Source organism: Pundamilia nyererei, unplaced genomic scaffold (assembly GCF_000239375.1).
Source record: "Pundamilia nyererei isolate P.nyererei 1_Seehausen unplaced genomic scaffold, PunNye1.0 scaffold00353, whole genome shotgun sequence".
Taxonomy (NCBI): domain Eukaryota; kingdom Metazoa; phylum Chordata; class Actinopteri; order Cichliformes; family Cichlidae; genus Pundamilia; species Pundamilia nyererei.
The window spans coordinates 188,831-207,261 of record NW_005187754.1 but is presented as its reverse complement, the minus strand read 5'-3'; the positions used below and the strand labels follow the sequence as shown (position 1 = coordinate 207,261).

Sequence of the window (18,431 nt, the reverse complement as noted above, 5' to 3'; positions counted from 1 at the left end):
AGTAACAGTTATTGTTACTGAGTAACTGTTACTGAGTAACAGTTACTCAGTAACAGTTACTCAGTAACAGTTACTCAGTAACAGTTATTGTTACTAACAGTTATTGTCTCACAAATGTCAGCAAATTCCTGAAATCAGAAACAAAAGTGTGAGCTTTGTATTGTTTCTGTGATTGTGCAGCGTGTCTGAAACACCTGGACACGATCGCCAGGTAATCGACACACACAGATGATGCTAACTGCTAACACAGGCTCTATAAATCGGAATGAGGTCGATTACACTCAAGAAGCTTCCCACTGAGGAGCGCTCTGATGCTAACGGCCTGAATGTAACGGATGCTCTCATCACTGCTCCAAATCTGTAACCCACAACAGGCAGCATTCATTAATCTACTCACACGGGGTCTTGCACTGAGTTGCCACGAGACAGTATAATTTGTATGAATTATAAGGCTGTTACCGTCCTCTGCTGGTGAATGCCCAGCACAGTCGTCTCCTTCCACAAAACAAAGAAAATAAATCCAACACCGATCACGTTTGAGGTCAGGAGTATCGCTGTCAGCAAGAGTAGAGCTCCAGGAGCGTGTTCAGGTCCAACACGGCTGAAATCGGTATGAGAATGGGACTGGGTGGATGTTTGGGGGTGGATAGAGTGCCTCCGTCCTGATTATGCTCTCCACAGAATGAGTTCACATAACAAAGGATTTATTATCACTAGCTGGAGAGTTGCTGCAGTGTGGGAACCCCGTGCTGCTGTTTCCTCTGCCAGGCACCCAGAAAGCTGCGTTCCAGCTCTGATGGGTTTGACAACAGCACAGCCTGTATGCGTCTCTCTCTCCCCTTTGGTCCATAAAGCAGCCAATGTTTCAGAGACAGCTGCCTCTCACAGGCCCAGGCTCCTGCAGGTACAACTGCAACTTTGTGCTAAGACACTAACTGGCTGGACACAGTATTGACTCGACACTGTGTGTTTCACTCTGTGAAAAGACGCCTGATGTTCAGTTTAGTTACATTTCCTGAGCTCAGTGCAGGATGTCTAGCCTGTGGTAGGATCAGTAGCCTATTCTGGCTAATGTTAGCTAGCTTTGGCACTAAAGTATGAGTATAGAGTCCACTTTTTTCAGTAAACATGTTGCCTGGTTGGCTATGTGAGCAGGTGATTGCTGTGAAACTAAATCCTGAGAGTCACAGGATGAAAGGATCAAATGTATCTGTGGCTGTTTGAAGCTGCAGACAGCTGCAAATATATATGCATGGGATCAAACACAGAAAGCTGCATTTGCATCCGGTTAAAGTTGCATATGTGCCATTTTTTTGTTTTAATCTACACATCTGATCAGCCAGAATTGGGTCCTTTAGCTATTACATTAGCAAGTAGTAATCCAACAGTTACTCTCATGAATTAGCCTTGAGACGCTGAGCTTCACTGTGTCTGTGAAAGAAACCAAGAGAGGAACTGTACTTCTGCAGGAGGAGGTCAGGAGTGTCAGAGAAGGATGTGAGGCTGCTGCAGGACATGGATGAGGGCAGTGACACAGTGAAGTCGTGCAGTAGGAATAACAGATGGCTCTGAACTCCTTATTTGCAGTGATGATGGACAGGTCAGCAGATGGGGTCATGCATGAGTCCCTGCGATCTGTGGTGAGAGTGGGGAGCAGGTGGAGGCAGACCATATGATCGCGACAGGCACCAACTTTGACAGAGGGGAATTCAACTCATTTCATTAAAGATAAATCAATAAAATAAAAATGTGCTCGAGTTACAAAAGGGCAAAAATGTGTGTGTCAGATTTCAGAGGCAAAGCTGGAGACAAACAGGACTTGTCTCCAGGTCCAGATGTGCGTCGTTGAACTGGCCACACACCAGCACGGCTGACTGTTTGCTCCAGCAGATCCAGGCTTTAAAACGATAATATATATATACACACACACACATCTCTTCTGCTCACTCGCAGCAACAACGTGAGCCTTCTGTGTCTTTGTCAGTGCTACCGTCTCCAAACCGAACAGCAGGTCTCACTGCCATCTGCTGCCCTGAACTTCACCTCCACGCTCTCTCTTCCTCACCTGTCTTGTGCACTCTCCGTTACTGTGGATGGTTGACCCCAGGTATTTCATCTCATCCATCTTCACCATCTACTCCGTGTGCGTTCACCTTTCTGTCTCGCTTCTGTTGACTGTCATTCTTCCAGAGCATGCCTCCACTTCCCCAGTCTCGTCCACCTGCTCCCTACCACAGAGTGTTAGTGGCCTGAGAAAAATAAAAACCAGCAGTCAGTGCACGGTGCTGATGAGAAGATGCTCCGTCTGGTCACATACTCTGTGTCACTACAAGGCACCCTTTCACTTGCACACAGTCATTTGATGGAGCAGAGCAGCTCTGAACGCAGCACATTCACATCTGGATTAGTGTAAGTGCAACATGTCAGCCAGCGCTGCTTGTTTGGCTCAGGCTTTGCAGAGAACAGGTCCCACCGCCAAGCTCGGCCTGTTGAGTCTGTATCACAGACACTAACTGTGCAGGCAGGACAAAGACCAAATCTGAAGGGAGCAGCTGCAGCAGGCTCAGCATCAGTGTCTCTGTTACTGGGTTATAAAATCTCATATGGATGTCTTCCAGTACAAACGAGTAGCCAGGTACTTATGAGAAGTGTTTTCATAAGATGATGTCATACAGTACCTCATCATTTATTTTCGTCACTGATAGTAACGTCAGTGTGAGGCGCACAGCTGGAAAATGTTACCGAATGTCGCTCTGGTGTTGCCAAGAAATATGAACAGCCCCTTCTCTAAGAAATACTGAAACCACAGAGAGCTGATGAACCGCCTCTCACTGCAGCGACGCCACAAACACACCTGGAGCGCCATTTGGTTCAGAATTGATCCAGTTAGCAAGACTGCAGCTCCGACTCACTGTAGACGTGTGAAGTCACAATAACCACATGAGCTCACACGCCGTGAAGTCCGTCACCACGTTTGCACCATGTTCTGCTTCCCTCTGCTCCAATGTTAGTGCTCATGTTGAATTTACCTGATGCAGATGTGGGAGGGTCTGTGCAGTGGGAGGGTCCAGTGAAACCACAGGTCTAAACAAACATGTCGCTGCTGGTGTGACAAAAACCCCGAAAAACAAAAAAGCCACAAAGAAAGAACGTGAGCAGGATGCACACAGGAAGCTGCTCTCTCTCCTTTCATCAGGGTCTCTCACTCACTGTGTCTCCTTGATGCACACACACACACACACACACACACACACACACACACACACACACACGCACAAAGACAGAGACGCACACACACACTCTGTGGCTGTCATTACACACACTGGGCTAAAGCCATGTGGCAAACACTCTGCTGACACACACTGTCTGCCTGTTTGTCTCCGCCCTCTCGCCCCCTCCTGAATCACATGGTCACTCTTTCATTTTCTCTCTCACACACAGACACACACACACACACAGACACACACACAGACGCACACGCGCGCACCCTCACCCCCTGAGCTTGCCCCTCCTCCCAGCCGTGCCCCAAACAGCGACACAAGGCGCTCCTTCTTCTGGGTGAAGCGATGCAGTTTTGTTCCTGAGCTGCAGAGAAATGAAACCTGACTCGGAGGTAAACACGCTGCAGTCCTGAGTGGACTACAGTGAGCAGGCAGCTGTTCACTACAGAACAGCCATTCATTCTCTTCCACTGTAAACACAGCCTCTCCGAGCACAGGTTTGTGCCTGTGAGAGCGGCGCTCTGGTCCAGTTTGTTCAGCACAACAATGAGCAGAATCCAGGGAAGACGAGTCATTTACACTCCGTCTCACTTGTCAGTATATTGGACTGATTTGGACCCAACAGTAAACGGGCAGAAAAGAAAAAGAAAGCGTGCCTTTAGGTAACGCCGGCCTCATCAGCCAGCTTTAACTAATCAAAATTGGGGAAAGTACCTCAGAAACGTGTAGCAGCGAACCTGAGAAGGTCTAAAGCATCCGCTGCCAAACTGGTGGGATCACTTCAAAGACACATCAAAGACTCCAAACACCAGGATTTGGGCTCTAGGAATACAAACGGCATCTGAGGAATTCCCCATGATCACTGATCCATAAATAACCTCCTCACCCTGTCATCCTTTAACTCACGACTGTTTTTCACTCTTACATGTTCTTCGGTGGGTCACCAGTTATTCTAGCTAACTTGAACCAAATCTGAAGGAAGCAGGGATGCAGTGAATGTCCACAGACTGAGTCTTTGTTAAATGTGCCAGTCGTCTTCATGGTAGTGCTGTGTTCGATTTGATCACCCAGCTTGTTTGGTTTGCCCCTCCCAAACCCCGCCTGTGTTATAATAATAAAACTAACAGTGAAATGAATGAAAGTGAAACAGATCATTTACATACAAGAAAAACTGAAATAAGCAAGCAAATAAGAAAAACCAACGATGGTCAGACTGAGGGACGGCGTATGCTCTCAGCTGTTTTAATGTCCTGGCACAGAATCAACACATGTAGGATGTAAATGCACAGTATGGAAAGATGTGAGTGCAGTGGGTTCTGAGCTGTGCTTGTTGTGCCAACAGTGTGAAACTGACTCACCTTAATGAAGACAAACAGTGACAGCATGTCGTTTGTAGAGCAGAACCCCTGCAGGCTGTCATCTACAGCTGCTGCTTCTCTCAGCAAACTGCTGATTTAGACGTGTGCACTGAATTGATTGAGTACTTTTATGTAAAATGATCATCTGTGTTGTTGTTGACCAAAATAAATTTCACTTCAATTCCAGCCTGAACCACTGCATCCATCCATCCAGAAACTATCTACACCCTCACTTATCTTAACTGCACTACTGTATAGCTCTGTGTAAATAATCATTCTGTACATTCGATAATTTTTAACCCTACAACTGTTTATAACTTGCATAGTTCCCATTTCTGTATAGCTGTATATCTCAGATTCTGTAAAGTTATTTATTTCATATTCTGTATAGTTTTTCATATTTATATCCTGTTCATATCCTGTACATAGCCTGTACTCACTACAGCCTGTACATACTTATAGTTATAGAATATTCACAACATACTTCATACCGTGTACATTATAACATACCATAATAGACCCATTTCTGTAATATACTCACATATCTATATTATTGCTAATATATATTGTAATATATCTATATCACTAAAGCACTTCTGGATGGGTGCAAACTGCATTTCGTTGCCCTGTACCTGTGCATGTGCAATGACAATAAAGTTGAATTCTATTCTATTCTATCGTGTGTGAATACACTTGCCTGCATGTCTGCGTCCGGAGAAAGCTTCATTTTGAATTATATGACAAAGTGCACATGCCTAACATTGCTGCGAGGCCGTGTGGGATTTATCATGATTTGTATAAAGGACACTATCAGCCCAAATCTGTCCGCCTGGCTGTTGCAGAGCACATTCAACATGTTTATCCAAAGAAATGCTGATATGGCTCTGGCAGCTGCTGGGAAATCGTCTCACAGACACACAGCTGTGATCTATCAACACGGGCCGATAATCAGCACTGAAATGCTCGGCTATCAAAACTCCCCGTTTGTCTCATACTCTGTTTTGGAAACCAGCTTAGCGCCGACTCCCACTACCATCACACACTGGCATTATCAGCTGTGGCAATGCTGTAACAGTGCACATACGCCTTTTCTCAGGCTGTAGCGCTGCAGGTGGCTTCACAAGCCTTTTTTACTAGACATCTGTCTTGGCTGTAATCAGCTAGCCAACATTCCTAGTTGGTAATACTGTCCTTTGACATGGTATGTAGACATTAGCTTTAGGCTACCTAGCATGAAACAGCAGTCTGTGTGGCAGTGTAGGTCAAGACCTGCGGCCAGCAGATCGTATGGAGGCAAAGGTGAGCCGTTTATCCTGGCTGATTGGGAAACAGAACAAAAATAAGAACAGCAAACTGAACGAGGAACTAATCATGAAAACCTACACTGGGACAACACTAGGAACCAGGAGACACACACTGAGGGGCGATCAGGGAAGTGGAAACACAGCAGGAACAAATCAGACGTAATGAGAACACAACGACTATCAAAGTAAGACAGGAAGTAGCACAAATACCAAGACTGAGACAAGGACGCACGAGCTTGTCAATAAGGTAAAGATCAGTAAACATGGGAGAAGATAACGGACGAAACTAAGTCCAACTGACTGACTAAAAGGACGCTAAAGACAGAACTCAGAGACAACGACGATGACAACCAGACTGAGATCCACACGACTCACTGAGAACAAAACACAGGGAAACACTAAAGGGAACTACACCAGAACCACAACAATCACAAAAATCATAAACGTAAGAAAACTGAACGAGGAAGTATAAATACATATAAGTCACTCTAGGAATACAACAATGATTACACAAGACCCAAAACCACGACAGTGTCGCCTTCATGTGCTCCACAGAGGGCCAAAGGTGCAGAAATTAAACTAATTATATTAAATCCTAGTTAAAATATTTATTTTAAAAAACATTTTTAGTCATTTCACTGTTTGTATGATTGTTTCGTGCTTCTTGTGCTGCAGCTCATCATGAAATAATTTAAACTGAACTATGACTCGTCAACAAACCCTGAGTGGATGGTTGTTACACTGCTGAAGTATTACTTTAAAAATGTAACTATGCATTTACTGAGTTAATAAGCTGGTAAGGAGCTCTTCACATTTTGAATGAGCTGTTGCAAACTAAACACCGCTCCACAGCACTGTTCACAACACTAGCTAGCTTGTAGCTAACGCTGCCAGCGTCGAAAAAGCTTGGTACGGTAGCCTACACCCCCCATCATGTGCAAGCTAATTGCTAACGGCTGTTTCTTTCTGGTAACTCAACATTACTGTAACAGTTTCTCCAAAGTAACTGGATTACTTTGACAGCTAATTTTGTTATGTAACCAGTAAATTGTAAATAAATATCCAGCAATGCTAGAACTGCAGTTTTGGATGGTCTCTAAATACTGCATATCAACCACATAGCAAACTGTACGGGCGCCAGATAATCGTCCCTTACTGACAGAAGCTTGTGCTTCTTTTGCCCCCACAAAGGTTAATGGTAAAAAGCTGCATGTGCTCACTAAATGTAGTGGAGTGATCGTATATATGAGCTTAAAATAAAAGCTTGAGGACCTGAGAAAATGTCCACCCCAGTGAATATGCGCCCAGTGTGGCACTGAGTCACATCCACTCCACACATGACTCCAGGTACCCTGTGTGGATGAGCCTGTAGGTAACTACGAATGAGTGCGGGGGTCAGAGGTCAATTTCTCCTTTCTGTAAACACACACGTCCTCACACTTGGCATAAATGTCTGAGACAGTAAAAGCTCCCTCTCCTTTCATCTTTAATGAAGAACATGTTTGCTCCTCTCCCACTGCACCAGCACCCACGCACACCCATTCACATCCTTTACAGAAACATACAGCACAGCGCTGCGGGGCTGAGCTGAGGGAATCGCTCATTATGAACATCAAAGGCCTCGATGGGCGCCGACTCGATCCTTTGAGACAAAGGGAGCGTCTGACTCGCTGAGCAAAAAGCTCGGACGTCTCCTCTTACACCATCGACCGGGTCTAAATTCAAATAGCAGGGCCGGCAGAGGAGGAGGAATGTAAAGATGTGATGGAAATGGGTCATCGCTTTTTGCCAGGATGTGCTCGCAGCTGACGGGCGGCGAATCAGACTCGTGTTGCCCCTGAAGCCCGGGGCCACAATGTGCCGCTGCTGGAACGTTTGATTGAACAACACTATCGCTGAGTGACAATAACGTCCACGTCGGTTCTCATGTCATGCTCTGTCTGTCAGAGCCGACATGTTCCCGTGTGACGATAGCGAGCACTGGTTCCTTTGAAACATGTGTGATTGCTGAGAATCTGGCTTCAGGCGTTTTCCCTTTCTGTCGTTCCGAGGCAGAGAGGAACGGCAGAGCATCAGCGCCATCTAGTGCCTCTCATGGACGCTGACGCTCTGCCAGCAGAGGCGCATACAAACTGGAGTCATAAAGGAAATAAATGGGATTTAGATTTTCACATTGCACCAGTGGGTCTGCTCGTTTCTACTCCGACGTGTCTCATAAGTGTTTTACACCCCACTTCACATTTTTACAGTGAATTTTCCTTTCTATCCTTAATATTTGCCCTGTTTTCAGGTGCTAATGCAAGAGTACGGGCAGGTCCGAGTGTATTATGTGAACAGCTTCAGATAAATTAGTTACCATTACTTGGGGATGGCTGTACCTCAGCGAGGTAGCGCAGGTCATCGATTGGTGGTTCGATCCCTTCAGTATGTTTCCAAGTATCTTTGGGTAAAATACTGAACCCACAGTTTGTCTCCGACACTGAGTGTTAAAGAAAAAAGCACTCAGGTGTACGCGAGCAGCTCTGCATTGCAGTGATGTGCAGAACCCAACGCAATATGATCAATGCAAACAGAAGTCACACATCAAAATCAAAGCATCATTATGACAAACTCTACCTGTGGAGCTGCCATGCAAATATGTGCCCACATAATAACTGGTTCTGTTGGAGGCTTCTTTCTGTCAAAAGGAAGTTTCTCCTTCCCACTGTCTCCAAGTGTTTGCTCACAGGGCACATGTTACTGCTGGGGTTTCTCCCTTTTATTGCAGGCTCTTTGTTTATTAAAATATTCTTTCAGTTTTCAAGACAGAAACTTGTTACTGTTAGAATGAAAAGTATTAAGAAGTCAGTTAAATGAAACAACAAAACACTTTGGATCCACACTTTGATTCAAGCTGAAAGGTGACAAATTCCACGAGGAAGAGGTGGCGAGGAAACAAAGAGCAGCACGGGTTCACCGAGCTGTTTGAAGAGTCGCAGCGAGCACGTTTCACACGTGGACACGGAATTCATCCAATGTGTCACAGTCGGTGAAATACTTTACTCAGTGCAAACGGCTCTGTGTAAGTCAAAGACCAATGCTTCCTGGTCATACAAAGGTCATGGCAAAGCATGACTCGGAGGTTACACACAGATTTATGTGCTCACAGGTTACCATAGAGGTGGTGCTACAAAAACATGCACTATAGCCTTGATGCCAGGAACAGGGGCTGCAAAGCAACCAGCCATGATGGAATTAGTGAGTAACACGAGCACAAAGACACCTGAAATAACACAATGATACAACCACAAATCCCCCTCAATACCCTCGAAGAAGTCAAACATGAATCACAAGGGAAGACACAAGAATGAGACATAAAACAACAACTGTAGAAGAACAGCACCATGAAGCTACAATCCAATGAAACACAGCAACACAGCCTGCATCATCATAATTAGATTTGTCCAGGATCAACCCGATCAGTCTGGGGGGAGTATTTATTCTGGAAGAGTTTTATTTATTCAAGAAATCTATATTAAATAAATAAAACATATCATCAAGTCAGATTTGCTGTTGGCCAGTCCTGGTGCCAGTTTCTTATTTCATTAGCCAAATCCTTGGATTCTTGGCTAATGCTAGCTGACTGCTCAGGCACCTCATGGGTCTGTTGCAGTGGAACAAGATTGTGGACGAAGCTCTGCTTTGATGCTGACCGGTTGAAACCACAAAGAAAGGAAGAAGTGTGGGACAAGCACACATATTTGCCACGGTGGCTCTCCACACTTTTAACCCACACAGAACAGAAACAAAATTATTTCACAAATACCAAACGATGGAAAGAAATGATTTGCTCCTCTGATGGCAATCCCTGCCCGTTCTACTTTGGCAAATCTCTCAAGCTTCTCTAGATTTCCTGACATGGACGTGCTCTTCTGTTCACCCCGCAGATCTTCAATAGGAGCGCTTTGTGGAGCCCACACAGTAACGTTCACTTTGGACCTCTAGACGAAGTTCTTCACCAGGAGTGCCACATGTTTGGGGCCAGAGCAATGACTCAGACCCAGTTTTGCTGCCTTCACATATTTTGATTCCTTTCATCTTGATGAGATTCCCAGTCTGTCAGTCAATTCCCGTTTAGGGTTTTTGTGATTTTCTTCTTTGAGACTACAATTCCCAACTTGGCGAAGTCATTCACTCCTGTCTTCTGGGGTCTTTAAACCCATCTCTCAGTAGTTTGTTCAGTATTTTCAGCTCTCTTTGAATTTCTTGATGATCCTTCTCACTCCAGTTTTTGGAACTTGGAAAACTTGTCATAACGTCATATATCCATATCCTGATTTTCCTTTGTGACAATCAGCAATCAGTGTGTGTGTCAGGGGGCTGATAATATTTACCCCCATAAGTTTCTTTTTCTGAAATAATTCTGATATTACGTGCCATCCATCCATCCATCCATCCATCCATTCACTTCCGCTGATCCTTTTCAGGGTCGCGGGGGGCGCTGGAGCCCATCCCAGCTGTCATAGGGCGAGAGGCGGGGTACACCCTGGACAGGTCGCCAGTCTGTCGCAGGTCCAACACACAGGGACAGACAACCATTCACACTCACATTCACTCGCACCTAGTGACAATTTGGATTATCCAATTAACTTATCCCCACAAGCCAATTACGTGCCAATAGAACAGAAATATCCTTCATTGTCCCTCATTGGGGACATTCGTGTGTTTCAGCAGCAAAGACGGGCAGATGGAGCATGCAGAGTCACACAAAAGTACAGAATATAACACAGAAAACAAGAAATAAGAGACCGTACACCCGTGTGCAACTAAGAATCACTAACTAACCCCACCAAGTCCACACAGACCCAGGGGGTGGCTTCAAACCCAGGACCTGCTTGCAGTGAAGTAAGTGGAAATGTGGAAAGACACACCAGGCCGGTGTGTTTTCATTTGGCTCAGAGATTATTCTGATGTAAACTACTGCAGGTTACCTCACAATGCTAACGTAACATCCACCTGCACCTCTGTGGACCAGAGGAGAGGGAACGCCTTTGACTCCACCTGTTGCTTAGTGGAGTCCCAGCCTCACGCTGGACATTTTCTCCGTTGTCTAGCTCTGTTTTTGAAGCCCGATGAGACAAAGTGTGGATGTGAGGGAGAACACTCACGGCCACTGCGTGTTCATGTGTTAGCAACAAAATGAAGATGTTCATGTTGCATCGGCGGACTTGACTGAGGTCATACATGAAGGAGAAGAAGGGAGTTTCATCCTGACCTTTGATTCAGTCCAGTTGTTGAAAGATGAGTCGTTCTCTGTTAGAATTTAGTTTGTTGTCTGTTTAGTTTTTATTCGTTTCAGTCATGTGACTGTGACTGTATGGACAGCATGTGTCAGAGGTAGGACACTCAGCACAGGTATTACAATAAAAACAAAGATTCTTATGCCACACTTTTAGGGCTTCAGCATCCAGAGTACCAGTGCCTCTAATGAATGCAGTGTGAGCAACTCAGGGTTTAGTATCGTACCCAAGGATACTTGGACATGCAGACCAGAGCAGCAGGGATCAAACCACCAGCCTGATTAGCAATGAGCTGCTCTGCCTCCTCCAGGCGCTCTGAGGGTCTGAGACCAGACGGGACCGGGTGTGCTCACGGTGGTACAAGCCTTGAATTGTCGACATCCAGAGTTTTAATAATCATGTACTGATGAATAGAGTTTTTACCAAACTAAGGAGATTTATTTTAGTTGGTTTTCCAGGTTCACAGAATCCTGAACTATAATATTCCAGCTCTGCGAGGCTCTGGTGACAACGACAATAGTTTTCGCACTACTTTGTATTTGCTCATTTCCTCATCAAATCGTAACCACCAGGGGAGACGACCCACCAGCCAAAGAAGAGTGAAAGTGGTAGCACTGTGAAAGGCCTGCCTGCCAGCAGCTCTCGGCCCGACGGTGTCATGGTGTCGGGGAAGTTGCCTAATTCTAATGCAGTGCCAAGTGAGCCAAAGAGGAGGCCAAACATGCAGGTGACGTGCTGGATCCTATGGAAGCCCGTTTCCGCCACAAAAAAAAAAAAAAAAAAAGCTAGTATCCATAACTCGAAATTTCGAGTTATTATCTCGAAATTTCGAGAAATATAACTCGAAATTTCGAGTTACTTTTCTCAAAATTTCGAGTTAGCTCTGCCAATCAAAAATATACGTGAATGAGGTCGCTTTCTTGTTACCCGGAAGCATATGGCGCAGGACCGCGCACTCAAAAACGGATCCCAACAAATTAAAGTATGTTTGCTGATAGTAACACCATGTGATTCAGCTAATAACACAGGGATTTCATCATTTGTGAAGCCAGGCTGAAAACACTCAGCAATCTGTGCATTCACGACTGGATGTAATACCGGTAGCTTAGCTGTAGCATTTGTAGCTGAGGGCTTCAGCTTCCGGGTAACATGGAAATGACGTCATTCACATAGATTACTGATTGGCAGCGCTAACTCGAAATTTTGAGAAATGTAACTCGAAATTTCGAGAAAATAACTCGAAATTTCGAGATAATAACTCAAAATTTCGAGATAATAACTCGAAATTTTGAGTTATGGATCCTTTTTTTTTTTTTTTTAGTGGCGGAAACGGGCTTCCATAGGATCCACAGGCTGCACACTGGTGGATTCACCTGGTGGCTCAATGCAAAGACAATGAAGAAGGTTTCAGACTCTGCGGAGGCTGTTTGATTACAGGTGTGCCTTCAGTGAGTCTTGAGACGCACAGCGCTCATGGCAAACACTGATGCGATTGTTTACACCTTCGTATTAAGAGCGGGTGACCGCCAGCGGCTGGAGCTCCTCCTGTTCCCGTCCCTGTGCTGTAATTATCACCTCCATGTCACCACCACACAGACGGAACTGCAGCCTGCGCTGCCGCTGCTGATGAAGAGCCACCAGAGGCCCTGCACAGGTCGGCTCAGTCGCAGGCTCTCTTGAAAGGGACACAAAGCCTGTGTGGCTCACAGGGATGTGGACACAGGGCGATGGACTGAGCTTCATAATGACCATTATGATCTTTGATGTCAGGCTCTGCTGTCTTTCTTACTCAGGAGTTTTCTGTGAACGCCGTTCTTTCTCTGTGCGGCTCTTTGCTATAATATTTGCAACCCCTAACCCTGTGCAACATGGTGGCTGTTAAGATGGCCAAATAAACTTGGAAAGTTAAGCTCGTGGTTTCCTGTGAGGCAGAAGAGCTCCCAGCAGTGAAATGTTTAAACCTGACGCAGGAACAGATTAAGTTGGAAGAATGTGAAGACTGGGAGCAGGTTGTGTCCATGACAAATATCTAGATATGTAAACAGTCATGTATCAATTATTCAAGAAGAAGAAAGTATTTGCACAAAGCCTCAACGAGCTTTAACCGAAACATACAAACTGCAGGAGTCTCCTACCTTGAATCGTACTTTCTTGAGCATCGTTACTTTAGTCCAAGTGAAATTAAACGAAACTAAGGGTTAGAGAATTCCAGCCTCCATTCAGGAAAATCCACCGAAACTCCAGCCAGAAGATCCAAAAAGAATCCCAGCGTGCTCTGCGGCGAGGCGTCCGGCTGTGTTTAACACGCCACAGACAACAGTGCTGCTCTCCCCTCAAACCTTCTGCAGAGCTTATCAGCTCATTCACTCGGAAAACAGACACACCTTCCTCCTAATGACTGGAGGGCCACTATTAACACCCCCGCCCCCCAACAACGCCCCACAGGCTAAATAAGGCGGGTGGTAAGCTCTCTCAAACACCGCCCCACTCCCCAACATTTACCCATCTGCTGCCCACAGCAGCTCAACATCAGACTTCATCTTCACAGCTGCTCATCTTCGTCTGTCAACACAACGCAGTCAGACGCAGAACGAGCTCCTGAAACTTAGCGGGCACGTTTCCATCTGTAAAGGTTTTTAAGGACAAACATATGATCCAAACACAGCATCGGTGTGTGCTGGACTCAGAGTTCTGCAATGCACAGAGTTTAGTGTGGAGTCTGGTGGCAGTACCGGCTCTCAGCTTTGCATGAACATCCTGTAATGTGGCAGTTTTACTTTGCTTCACCGTTCCTTGGACCACTGAGGGAAACTGTATCGATGTTTCCAGAGCTTTTAATACATCTCAGTGGAGGAAACATGCTGGCCATCCATGATACGCTCAGCCTGTAAATCTGTTTTCTACACACAAACTGACTTGTGTTGGCTTACATGTACATTTACAAACAAAGGCCTGATCAGGAGAAAAATGAGCAAAGCAGAAAAGAATCAGGTTTGTTTTAAAGAAACCACCTCTCGTGCTAATATAACAGAATCTTACACAGAACCTCGTAGACTCGGCCCAGTGCTGCAGATGATTTGTGCTCACTTACAAATACAACTGCTGCATTCAACTTTTAAACCATTGTTGAAGCACAAACACATTTGCAGGCTGTGTGATGCGTCACTGTACAGGCCATGCTCTGGATCTTTACCATCAATCATTAGTTTTAATAATTATATTGGCCACGGCGCCAACACCACTGTGAAGTTTGCTGATGACACGGTGATGTTGGGCGCCATCTCCAACAACAATGAGGCGGCCTACATGGAGGAAGTCAAGAATCTGGCATCGTGGTGCCAGGATAACCGCCTCCAACTGAACGTCAGCAAGACCAAGGAGCTGGTGGTGGACTTCAGGAGTCAGCACAGAGACCACAAACCCATTATCATCAGTGGAGCTCCAGTGGAGAGGGTGCACAGATGTCCACATCTCCTCAGACCTGACATGGTCTGCCTACATTCAGGTCCAGTCCAAGAAGGCTAGGCAGCGCCTGTATCACCTACGACAACTGAGGAAGTTCAGGTTCTCTGCAGTGATCCTCAGGACTTTCTATGCAGGTGCTGTGGAGAGCATCCTCACACAGAACATCACATCCTGGTATGGAAACAGCTGTGTCAAGGACAAAAAAGCTCTTCAGAGAGTGACCCGTACAGCAGAACGCTGCTGCAGGGCTGCTCCCCCTCCCTACAGGACATCTACACGAGGAGATGCTGGACCAGAGCAGCTCAGATACTGAAGGACCCGTCCCATCCCAGCAGTGAACTGTTCCAGCTTCTGCAATCAGGCAGAAGGTTCCACACCATCTGGGCAAAAACAGAGGCTGGAGAGGAGCTTCTATGCTCAGGCCATCCCTCCTAAACCAGAACCCCCCTGCATAAGTGACCGAGACAGGACTCGTTCTTAACACACCCCAGCCTGACGCTTCTCACCTTCACCACAGCACTCGACTCTTTAACACCCACTCGCACAATGTCAAATTTCCAGATTGTTTTATTCAATGTATATAATGTTGTCTCTCCTTTGCACAGGCGAGGAGCGTGTGAGGACACATGACCTGCTGAAGTTCACACTGAGCATCAGGAATGAGGAGATTGACGGCACAGCTGCTGGAGCCAGGCAGCCTGGTCTCAAACTACTCATCTACTGGGATGTTCCCACACAACCAGCTCTACAAGAGAAAGTCCAGTGAGCAGCAGCGCTCCGGGTGAAAATGTGTTGTTGATGCTGCCTCCAGCTGATAGGAACAGTAACAACCACTCAATAAAAAAGCCACGCAGAAGCTGCTGTGACCCCCACTCATGATCCTGATGAGTGAAGTCCTGTGGGATCAGAGCAGCTGGGGGCTTAGAGGCAAACATTGGTCATCAGGAGAAAAAAAAGCCTCAAATGCCAGCAGACTGAGTGGGTGTGGTTAATCTGATTGTTGATAATAACAGGCGTGCTGGCTTTTTCTGTTTCACACAGTAACCAACGCAGTGAGCACTACAACACAAACAGGACAAACACGATTTCTTCATGTAATGCAAAAACACAACAATTACACAACGACCTAATTATGACAGGCCCACTGAAACAAAAACCCAAGTCAGACTTACATTTTCCATAATACATTTTATTCCATTAAAGATTCTTTTTTTCTAATTGTACACTGGAATGTCAAGATTCCCCTTCAGTAATGTAGTTAAAAACGCTGCGTGTCGTCAACTTCCACCTCACGTCTACGAAACCACAGCGACAATTTGGTGAGTACAAATTTGGGGAAAAAAGGAAAAAACCCATGAAAGACAAACTCATTACGGTGAATAATAAAGTAAAGGATGACTGTGAGAACAGAAGAGCTGAGCTGGGATGTGAGCGCAGCGAGTGGAGCATCAGGCTGGCAGCCTCTGATCTGTGTGCCAACTTGCACCCACTGCCATCGGAGACGAGAGCGCTCCTGTGGGATGGTAGATTAGGGGCTGGGGTGTTGTTTCTGGGCTTTTCTTCAAAGTCCTGTTTTTGGATATCTGATAGCTGAGAGCTGGACTTAAATGGACCAGAGGTTAACACACAGTCTGTTCTTGACAAAATAAGGAGTGGCTGTAATGGTGTTACCATAAAAAAACAAAACAAAAACCCATTTTCTCCAGATGCAACAGTCAAATGTATTTGCTGTTTGGTAACAGCGCAGCCGAGAGTCCCTCACAAATCCTGCTCTTTACTGTCAACCTCCAGATTAGTGGCAAACAATCAAAAACATACAGCAAACAGTAAAAAATGTATCCACGTTGAACATAAAAGGAGAACTTTGCTGATGATGACCTCACACAGTACAGGCGACATACTGAGTACAGCCATGTTTTCCTTTTTAAGCACGTGTACAGAAATCTGGCGAGAAACAAAATTCAAAGCACGAGAGAGAAACAAAAGAAGCTGAATGAAGAACGACACCAAGACATCAGATCACAACAGTTTAGTGATTAAACAAAGTCAGGCTTATAACGACTGAGACAGCTACTATTCTGCAGTTTAGAAAACGTGAAAAGAAAGAGCGAGAATCCCGGCGAGCGAGCGTTGTGGAGGATGCATGAACATCAGGGTGGGCAGTTAAACAACCAGCGCTCAGTGTAGTGGCCCGGTCTACCGCCAGGGTTTACCTGACCGCTAGGCTCTCCTGCACCCCTGCAGTCATCCTCTACTTTGTCCCATTTACAGTTCTGCTTGGCGGACACAAGTTTGCTGTGTGTGTGTGTTTGTGTGTGTGTGTGTTTGCCGGTTCAATTAACTCTATATATAGATGATCCTCTCATACAAACATATAAATACACCACCGCTGCGACGCTCCACCACAGGAAGAGGCCTCGCCCCAGGGCTGACTGAGTCCTGTCGATGTTCACAGTCTCATATAGTATGCAGGGTGGGCAGGCGAGAGATCTTCAATCTTTCTGTGAAGCATAGATTTAGACTTTTTTTTTGTTGGTGATTTTGTTTTTTCAATTTTTTTTCTTTGAACAGGTTTACAGGATTTCATATTTGTCGACGACAAAGGAGGTTTCTGAAGAGAATCTAATGGAGCTGTCGTCGTCTACGTGAGTCACTTTGGTAACCTGTGGACAGAGAAACACGAGTCTGTTAGCAGCAGCTACTCCGTCTATCACAGGGACGAACACACAGCACTGTCATCTGGATTTCAAGCTCACGTCACACTCTGTGGCCTCTTAAACATCCATTCAGCTTTTTGATCCACTGAAAACTTGGATTGTTTTGTTTCTTTAGTTACAAGCAAACAAAAACCACAGAGTGACTTTTTGGGGCAGGCTAATGTTAGCCAACAGCTAACGTTAGCCTGCCTTACTATGTAACAAAACAGTCTTAAGTGGACAACATGTGTTTTGTCCCAAATCCCAGGGCCACTCAGTCCCAGTTATTAATAATCTCTTCCCATCTTCCTCCCCTAACCGCCAACCACTCGCGGCAGATGGCCACTGCTCCCTGAGCCTGGGTCTGCTGGAGGTTTCTTCCCTTCCAACTGTCACCAAGCGTTTGCTCACAGCAGTGATTGTTGGGGTATTCTCCCTGTTATTGTAGGCTCTTTACTTTAAAAGCACCCTGAGGTGACTTGTTCTTTGCTTCTATATAAATAAAACTGAATTATGAAGTTACAGACGTTTGTCACGTATTAAACTAAAGGCCGATTCACTTTAGAGAACCGAAGACCTTGTGTGGAAAATGTGCTCCTCAGTTAAACAGAGCTTCTGTCCCTCACACTGAAGTCAGCCTCCATCATATGCAACCCACCTGGATGTCGCAGTAGTTGCGCTTAGACACAAAGGACAGGCTGACAGGAAAGAAGTCATTGGGCTGCCCAGCGATGCTGAATTCCAGGCTGCCCGTCTTGTTGTTGGCATCAATGACAGGTAGGCACCACTCAAGGATGTTTCGCCTGCTGTCGTGTTTGTACTCTCCATCCAGATCACCAATCACCGGAGCTCCCACTCCAGACCTGAGGAGCACCGGGAATGTCGGTCATACACAGGACTGACAGGGATGTAACAGAGTAACAGTTTTCTTCTTATACACATTTTGTGAATAAGTACGTACGGTACAGGGATGCTGATGACCACGTCATTGAGCTCAAGGTTCTCCTCCTGCAGCTCATATTCAATGTTGACATCACAGCCAGTCCCACTCTCTGACGGCCAGCAGTTTACTGTGAGGAGGAAGAGTCGGTCAGGATACAGTGAGGAG

General features: G+C 45.8%; 2 protein-coding genes across 5 annotated transcripts in view; both read right to left on the bottom strand.

Annotated features, from left to right (window-relative positions):
- Window positions 1-3,139, bottom strand: part of phldb1b (pleckstrin homology-like domain, family B, member 1b) — a 111,082-nt gene extending 107,943 nt beyond the window's left edge. The window contains exons 1-2 of one of the 4 annotated variants that reach the window (XM_005752324.1): window positions 3,030-3,139; window positions 2,066-2,249 (exon numbers count right to left, since the gene is read on the bottom strand). In XM_005752324.1, coding sequence (XP_005752381.1) covers window positions 2,066-2,134 — 69 coding nt within the window. In that variant the 5' untranslated portion in view covers window positions 2,135-2,249; window positions 3,030-3,139. Of the gene's footprint in view, window positions 1-459; window positions 743-2,065; window positions 2,250-3,029 lie in introns of those variants that run through there. The other 3 variants (XM_005752325.1, XM_005752328.1, XM_005752327.1) reach the window with 3 other exon arrangements.
- Window positions 3,140-16,641: 13,502 nt separating this feature from the next.
- LOC102207492 (coatomer subunit delta) overlaps window positions 16,642-18,431 on the bottom strand; it is an 11,313-nt gene continuing 9,523 nt past the window's right edge. Inside the window, exons 8-10 of the mRNA XM_005752319.2 lie at window positions 18,285-18,393; window positions 17,982-18,186; window positions 16,642-17,290 (exon numbers count right to left, since the gene is read on the bottom strand). Of these exons, the coding sequence (XP_005752376.1) occupies window positions 17,201-17,290; window positions 17,982-18,186; window positions 18,285-18,393 (404 nt within the window). The 3' untranslated portion in view covers window positions 16,642-17,200. The remainder of the gene's footprint in view (window positions 17,291-17,981; window positions 18,187-18,284; window positions 18,394-18,431) is intronic.